The following is a 9,107-nucleotide window of genomic DNA, read 5'->3' as shown; positions in this document are numbered from 1 at the left end:
ATGATTCTGCTAAAAGCTTACCTCCTCGGAGAGGCCTCTCCCAACTTCCTCATATAAAATCACGCCCTCGTCCTCAGCCTACTCTCCACCTGTCGGCCTGTGTCTTTTTCCAGGACTCATCAACCACTGACACCAGGTGTTAACTGTCTGCAGCCACATCTAGTAGCTTCTGTCCATATCTTCCCTGTGAAACGTGAGCGAGAAGACGTCCTGTCCTTCACATGTATGTGCTCATGCTCACCCCACTCGTTTCACGGGGAAGATACAGACAAGCCCTCAACACAGGGGGCCCGGGTTCAATCCCTGGTCCAAGAACAAGATCCTGTGTGCTGCACTAAGAATTTCCACGCTGCTGCTAAAAGATTTTGCATGCCACAATGAAGACTGAAGATTCCTCATGCCATAACTAAGACCCAGCGCAGCCAAGTAAACAAATATTAAAAAAAACCTAATAGTAAGTTACATGTGTAACAGCCATTAATGCCAAATAGATGGAATAGTTGCCAAAGCCATTTCATTTGATCAAATTAGTACTTGACCATAAACAGGATTCGAACACAAACCTGCAGATGTGTTAACTAAAATCTCCAAATTGTTTTTACAAATGAAACAAAAATGTTGACACTGATATAATTACTGATATAATCCAAGTATGAAGGGAGTTGGGGTTATAGCCATCGTTTATGGAAGTCGTACTATGTTTAACCTTTCCAGTAATTCCACAAGGTAGCTAGTATCATCTCTTTCTCTCTCTCTCTTTTTGGGTTTAGATGAAGAAATGGCACCATATCCAAGTCCGTGAGTCCTTGTCCTTTGAAATAAAAGACTTTTTTGCTTTAGTCTCCTAGGCCTCCCTGAGTCTCAAAAAGCTGACTTAAGAGTTAATGATTGGGCAAAAAGTGGGCAGAAGCCCTAAATAGACATTTCTCCAAGGAAGACATAAAGATGGCCAAGAGGCACATGAAAAGATGCTCAACATGAGTCATTTTGAGACTAATGCAAATCAAAACTAAAATGAAGTATCAACTCACACCAGTCAAAACGGCTATCATCAAAAAACCCACAAACAATAAATGCTGTAGAGGGTGTGGAGAGAAGGGAACCCTCCTACACTGTTGGTGGGAATGTAAATTGGTGCAGCCACTATGGAGAACAGCGAGGAGGTTCCTTTAAAAACTAATAGAGCTACCATATGACCCTGCAGTCCCGTTTCTGGACACATATGTGGAGATAAAGATAGTCCAAAAGAATACATGCACCTCAGTATTCATTGCAGCACTGCTTACAACAGCCAAGACATGGAAGCAACCTAAACGTCCATCCACAGGGGAATGGATAAAGAAAATGTGGTACATATACACAATGGAATATTACTCAGCCATTAAAAAGAATGAAATAATGTCATTTGTAGCAACATGGACAGACCTAGAGATTGTCATACTGAGTGAAGTAAGTCAGAGAAGGAGAAATATTGTATGACATCCCTTATATGTGGAATCTTAAATGATACATACAAACTTATTTACAAAAAAGACTCACAGACTTAAGAGAACAAATTTACCAGGTACCAGGGGGAAGGATCGGGAGAAGGGATAGTTAGGGAGTTTGGGATCGACATGTACACACTGCTGTATTTAAAATGGAAAGCCAACAAGGTCCTACTGTATAGCATGGGGAACTCTGCTCAGTTTAATGTGGCAGCCTCGATGGAAGGGGAGTTTGGGAAAGAATGGATACATGTATATTTATGGCTGAGTTCCTTTGCTTTACACCTGAAACTATCACAACATTGTTTTTTAAAAAAAGTTAATGATTGAGAAATGTGAAAATGTAGAAGCAAAGAATAGCTGTTGGGCTGGGAAACTAGTAATGATTTAGACTATAAAGCAGCCACATAGCAGAAACAACAAACTCCCAGTTCTTGAAAGATATAAAGGCTGGATACACATTCCTAAATTGTTTTTACAGGAAGCAGACCCCCACCAGATGAAAACTGCTGACCGTAAGAACAGAGAAGCTAGACTGATTGAAACCAGAAGGTTGATGATGCTTGAGACGTCATCTTGATGCCAACCAATCCTAGAACTGTGCACGAGCTGATCTTCTCCCCTGCAGCCCCTTCCCTGAAGCCATCAGCGAGTTCAGAGCATTTGAACATGGGCTGCCTGTTCTCCTTGTTTGGCAGCTGCAACAAATGCTGCACTTCCCTTCACCACAACCCTGCATCAGTAGACTGGCTTCACTGCATGCAGGTGAGCAGAGCCAAGTCTGATTCAGTAACAGAAACTGAGCCTTAAAGATATTAATGACTTTGCTTGTGACAACACTGTTGTCAAAGCGAGGAGTTTAAATATTTAGAGTCTATAGACACCAAAGCTCATGTTCGTGAAAACAGACACCATCCAAAACATTCATGCTGACAGCCTGTGGAATTTTTAACTCAAAAACTTTCAAAACAAATCCTTCATACCATGAAATCACTAAGACAGTAGCAGTGGCTACTGGTGACACCTGTCTGTTTTGCCTATGCACTCTGACACACGGAATTATCATCTAGTCAGATCTGCTCACTGGTGGCCTCAGCAAAAAAGGTTTAAATGGCTTCAGCTCATTGGTGACGGACACTTACCTAAGCTTGACCTCGTGTTGGATCTTTCTATTATTGCATGCTTACTGGGATTGTTTAAGACAGAGCGTTTGGCCAGTGAGATGTCGGCGGTGACCCTTGTGATGGAAATCCTGTTGGCGAAAAAGCAACAGAAGATCTGAGGTTAATCACTGAATAAAAGGGGACAGAAATGCATACTCCAAACTCATCCAAGTATGATACATGAAGTGAAGTGTGAAAGTTACTCAGTTGTGTGTGTCCGACTCTTTGCAACTTCATGGACTATACAGTCCATGGAATTATCCAAGCCAGAATACTGGAGCGGGTAGCGTTTCCATTCTCCAGGGGATATTCCCAAGCCAGGGATCGAACCCAGGTCTCCCACACTGTGGGTGGATTCTTTTACTAGCTGAGCCACAATATAGACCATATTTTCAACAAAGAAATGTTAGGGCACTTAATCATTCATTTTTCTCTTTAAACTTTGTATTTATTTTCTGTTGGGGTATAGCTGATCATTCATTTTAATTCTGTACCTACCTAACTCAGCATGTATCGGTTGCTTACCAAGTGCCAGGCATGCCCTCAGCATTATCTCATTACCCGGATTAACTCATTAAATCATTCTAAAAACTTCAGTGGAGAGGATATTCTCCCACTTTTGTTGATGTAAAAAAAAAAAAAAAAAAAAAGAGCCATGGGTAGATTGTTTATCTAAGGCTATACTGTTCCTAAAAGTGATGAAGCTGCAATTTGAACCCAGAACTCCAGAGAGCCTATATTCTTAGCCCCAGTGCTGTAATCCCTCCTGTAAGTATGGTGCTGTGATCGGCCTGAGGAATAAATAAGAACAAGACAAACAAGATCTTCTCTAAGAGAGCCGAGCAGCAGAGATGGGTCGTAAATAAGAAATTAATAAAGTAGTACAGGTTAAGAGGACTGTTCTGAAGAAGGCCCAGAGGGTGTTGTGACAATCATGAGTCAAGGAGTGGGGAGTCATTTCAAATAGGGTAGACATGGGGACAACAAAATTGGGAGCTGGGCAGAGTAAATGACTTAGGCTGGAAACTGGGCTGAACGAACAAGCCAGCAGCAGGGAAAATGTGGAGTAAAACGGCTCATCAGGCCTCTGAAGAAGAAGGTGAAGGGGGCACGAAAAATAAAGAGATTTGGTTAAAAGTCTGTTCCACAGTTCGACCCCTCCACCTCCCCTTTATTACATCAAGCCATGAGGTGGCCGTCCTTTTCCTGTGTGGTATAAGACCACTGACTGGTCTAGTCTCTCCAGGAAGTAAAACAGGGCATCTGACAAGGGGGTGCTACAGAGAGCAGGGACAGAGAGAAGAAAAGGAGTCGAAATGTTGAGCCCCCAGTCCTCTTCCTCATCCTAGAATTCTGGTAGCCAAGGGTATATCCCCTAGGTGTCAGAATGGAAGATTCTTCTCTGGGGGAATCTGACCAACAAATAGAAAAGACCCAAAGAATAGGCTTTGGGGGTTTCCCATGGAGACTGCCCAGTGGGGCCGTCCTACAGGGAACACTGTGTCTTACGAGCACAGAATCTCCAGTTGATTATTTGATGTTCTGTTATTATACTTGAGCACACCAGTCATCCCTGGGCATCTCAGGAGAACTCCTCACATGAGAGACCAAGACAAACAGAAAAACCACCTATGACTAATGCCCAAAGCTGAATGCTAAGACATGATTATACCTACGAAACTAGAACAAAATTCTATTTAAAGACTCAGACTAAGAAAGCATTTTTGGAGATTAAAAATATAACAGTAGAAATGAAAATTCAAAAGAGGGGCTGGAAGACCAAGTTAAGGAGATCTTCTAAAGAGTAAAACTGAAAAGACAAAGAGATGGAAAATAGGAGAATAAAGGCATAAAAACTAGAGAATTACCCAGGAAGTTCAACTTCCAATAAGAGCTCCAGGAAAAAGAGAACAAGGAAAACATGAGAGGAAAGTTAAAAAAAAACAGAATTAAGAGTCTGATTTTCCAAATGGAAAGGGGGAGCCCAGCAGAAAGGTTGAAACTTCCACATCAAGACATGTTCTTGTAAATGTCATGACACTAGGCACAAAGAAAAGCCTAAAAGCTTCCAGAGGAAAAGGTGGCTCCCCTACAAAGGGTCAGGAATGGAAATGCTTGCTCTTCTCAACAGCAGCAACAGTTGACACAACACTATAGATCAACCACACTTCAATAAAAAATATTAAGATTGGAACCCCCACCCCCCAAAAAAAACCCCAAAACACATAACAATGGAGACAGAAGGCAATCGAGCAAAAATCCTTACAAATTCTGGGCGGGGGACAGGGAATTATTCCAATCAGAATCCCATAACTATTTTAACCATTTATCAGTTAAATAAGAGGGCTGATTAAAGGCATTTTAAAAGACATTCAGGGTCTCAAAAGTTTTAATGTCCTCTTTCTAAAGAAACTGTCAGAGGATATTGTTGACAAAAATGATGGAGGTGAATCTTGACAGAGATCAGCTGATCTAGGGAAAAGGGGTTCACACCCCCAAAAAGGTGGTGATAGGCATAATGAGCAGAGCTGTCTCATAGTGACATATATGCACTCAACACAGAGACAAACCACCCAGGCCGGGGCAGGACAGGACATTCCTGGAGAGAGGTTCAGGAAGACACAGCCGAGGGACACCTGGATGTGTACGAATCTATTGTGAGGAACTTGAAACAACCAGGGGAAGAGCATGGGGCTGGACTGGCACCAACTATATAGAAAATTAAGCATGTGTGAAAAGCAAAATTATTCATCTCATAGATGCCACAAAGAAAACACATCAGAAAAAGTAATGCGAATATATGACATGGCTCATTGAAATCTTATTTACACGGTCACAATGCATCCAAAATATAGAACCAGCCAAAATTATGATGTACCTGTTGGGAGAGTGAAGGATGAGATGGATGCAGGTGTGTAGATGTGAGAGACACAAACAGGAGGAATATGCATGAGGCAGCTAAATAGTCTTCATCGGAGGAAGTCCAGAGAGAATGCCTAACGGTGAATGAAGCATGTGATGTAGAGGCAAGGACTGAAAACTGAAAGAGTTAAAAGTGGTTGCCTCTGGAGAGCAGGACATTCGGTAAAGTGTGGAAAGGGAATTACTGGCTTTTGCAAAATAAAACTCTGTTGATTTATATACTGTAACCTTTACTGTGTACAGTTTCCTGAATTTGGACCAATTCATAAAGTCCTGTCTCCACCATCACATTCATGACATGTAACAGTTCCATTAGCTTCCTGACCCCACCCCTGTCAATCACGGGCTGTTTTCTATCCCTATGGTTTTGCCTTTTCCAGAACATCGCTGTTGCCTCTTGAGCTGAGCTTCTTTCACTCTGCATAAGGGATCTGAGATTCACTCATGATGTTGTATCAATAGTTTATTCCTTTACATTGTGGAGTAGGACACCTATTTACAAAAATTAAGTGTATTTGATTAAGTTTGTTGTATAAAGAGGACAATTTTACTTTACATGGAAAAAGCGATAACCAGAAAAGCAATATTAAACCCAGCCACTAATATTAAACAGTTTCATTTTGACTTCCCAAGGCATTCACAAGTTGAGTTCAGATGACAGGTGTTCAGCAATTGTTTAAAAATGTCTTTATTTATTTGGGGGTTGGGGTGGTAGAGTAGAGTGATGTAACGATATTCCTTTCAGCGCCTGCATGGCATGGAGGGTATCGGTCATTCCACACAGACTTATGAGGTGCCTACTAGGTGGAAATCTTCATTCAGAGCACTGTTATGGAACTCAGATTCTTGTGGGGTGGAGGGAGGCAGGGATATAGACAGAGTCTGATGTCAGGCGGCATTAAATGCCATCAAAAACACAGTGCAGGACAAAGGAATGAAGTTGGGTCATTTGTAGAGATGCTGATGGACCTAGAGTCTGTCATACAAAGTGAAGGAAGTCAGAAAGAGGAAAAACAAATATTGTATATTAAAGCATGTATGTGGAATATAGAAAAAAGTACAGATGAACCTAGTTCCAGGGCAGGAACAGAGACGCAAACGTAGAGAACGGATGTGCGGACACAGGGGGAATGGGAGGGTGGGATGAACTGGGAGATGAGGTTTGACATAAATACACCATGTGGAAAATAGAAAGCTAGTGGGAGCTGCTGTATAGCACAAGGAGCTCAGCTCAGCGCTCTGTGATAACCTGGAGGGGTCGGGTGGGGTAGGCTCAAAAGGGAGGGGCGCACGCACACACGCACACACGCACACACACACACGCGCACACACACACAGACAGCTGATTCATGCTATTGTACAGCAGAAACTAACAGAACATTGTAAAGCAAGTATCCTCCAATAAAAAAATTATGCATGACAATAAGGACATATGGGGATGCTGTGGGTAGGGTTTTGTATGCAGAGAAGGAGTCAGGACCTGAAGTGCTGGGCATTAAACCAGGACCCCTGAGTGGGACCCAAGGCCTGCCGAGGACCACGATCTAAAGAGCCCTGGACACTCACTGGGAGACAGGCTGCCCCCTGACAGAGACGCCCTGGGGATACAGTGGTGACAAGACACAAAAAACCAGGCCGGAAGCCCCTCACAGTCAGCCTGGGGGGATTCAGCCAGGGGACAGGATTTTCTTTAATGATCCAACTTCCTTTCTGCCGCACAGGCTTTGTTTTATCCGCACATGGTATTACTTGGCTGGGCTTCCACTGCCCTGCTTGTGTGGTTTGCTCTATAGGCTGCAGGCGGAGAGCTACTGTCCCGTTGCAACTCCTTAAGTGATGCTTCTGGAATCGTCACTGCTTGAGGTTCCACCAAAAAACAGACCCTGAAAATCCTAAAGGCAAAAGCCTGGGGACAATTCAGTGTAGAGGAGTGGTCCTCAACACTTGCAGTGTATCAAAGCTGCCTGAGAAGACTTTACAGTTAAATCAAGTCCCATCCTAGACATTGGGCTTCACTTAATCACAGGTGGGATACAAGTCCATGACTTTTTTTTAATTAAAAAAATTTTTTTGGCCATCTCCTAAGTTTGCTACATTTTAAAACCTCTGCTGGTTTTAAATCGGCAGCCAGGATAGACAACCACAGGTTCAGAAGAACCTGCCACACACCTAAGTACGTTTTCCACACGACAAAGTGATGTCATGTTTCCCAGCACTGATTTCCAGTAAGACTCCTTAGCACAGGGTTCACCACGGACCCCTCCCTACAGAATTCAGTACACATGCCAAACGCTTCTGTGACAAGACCTGACATTTTCAGAATCGCTGGAGAGGACAATTGAATTCATCACTGATGGTGGCTTTTTTTTCTTGCCCCCAATTTCCTTGTTAATTTACCTGTCATTGTCCTACTAAGTGAACAGGAAGATTGCTTTGTTCATGGGGTGACACGGTTGTTTAGGGTGGATCTGACTGAAATGGGCTTGTCCAGTGCACATAAGAGAAAGGACAATGACTCATCATCTCTTCTCTGACATGACACACTTAAGGCTATTTTAGCAATGAAGGTCTTGATTCTGATAACTCTCCAGGGCATCAACACATGAACCTAACTGGGTTTTAGCACAAAAAATAATTCCTATCAAGAATCTTTTTATCCCCAATCCTTCCTTTCATATTTTCTCCCTCTTGGGCTTTACATTTTTTTTTTAAAAAATATACTTTGTTGAGTTTTCCCTGGTGATCCAGTGGTTAAGACTTCACCGTTCCAATGCAGGGGATGTGGGTTCAATCCCTTATCAGGGAACTGGGATCCCACATGCTGTGTGGCATGGCCAAAAAAGTATTTTGCTTAATAGATAACACAGGAGTGATTCATTTTCCCCTCCTATAACTGCATATCTATTTAGGATTAGCCACACTCATACTTGTTATGAGTTTCCACCCTCTGTGGCTGTCTGGCCAACCAGAAGCAGACAGTGTGTGATTTACTAACTCTGGATGTCTTGCCTTGAGTGAAAGAGTTAATGTTTTGCATGACTTTATTGAAATTCTGCTTTACAGACCCTATTCCTTCCTCTGAAAGTGAAAGTGAAAGTTGCTCATTCGTGTCCAACTCTTTGCGACCCCATGGACTATACAGTCCATGGAATTCTCCAGGCAAGAATACTGGAGTGGGTAGCCGTTCCCTTCTCCAGGAGATTTTCCCTACCCAGGCATTGAACCTGGGTCTCCTGCATTGCAGGTGGATTCTTTACTGTCTGAGCCACTAGGGAACTGCCAGGACATCTCCTAAGTTTGCTACATTTTAAAACCTCTGCTGGTTTTAAATCGGCAGCCAGGGTAGACAACCACAGGTTCAGAAGAACCTGCCACACATCTAAGTACATTTTCCACACGACAAAGTGATGTCATGTTTCCCAGCACTGATTTCCAGTAAGACTCCTTAGCACAGGGTTCACCACGGACCCCTCCCTACAGAATTCAGTACACATGCCAAACGCTTCTGTGACAAGACCTGACATTTTCAGAATCG

The 9,107-nt window shown here is 42.9% G+C and overlaps 1 protein-coding gene across 5 annotated transcripts in view; it reads right to left on the bottom strand.

Moving 5' to 3' along the window:
* CACNB2 (calcium channel, voltage-dependent, beta 2 subunit) overlaps positions 1-9,107 on the bottom strand; it is a 432,395-nt gene that overhangs the window by 18,874 nt on the left and 404,414 nt on the right. For all 5 annotated transcript variants that reach the window (XM_010859991.1, XM_010859994.1, XM_010859992.1 and 2 more), the window contains one exon: positions 2,630-2,739. In XM_010859991.1, the coding sequence (XP_010858293.1) occupies positions 2,630-2,739 (110 nt within the window). The remainder of the gene's footprint in view (positions 1-2,629; positions 2,740-9,107) is intronic.

This window comes from Bison bison, unplaced genomic scaffold (genome assembly GCF_000754665.1).
Source record: "Bison bison bison isolate TAMUID 2011002044 unplaced genomic scaffold, Bison_UMD1.0 scf7180017864461, whole genome shotgun sequence".
In the NCBI taxonomy this organism is placed as follows: domain Eukaryota; kingdom Metazoa; phylum Chordata; class Mammalia; order Artiodactyla; family Bovidae; genus Bison; species Bison bison.
The sequence above is the reverse complement of the archived record's forward strand: the minus strand, read 5'-3'. Positions and strand labels throughout refer to the sequence as shown.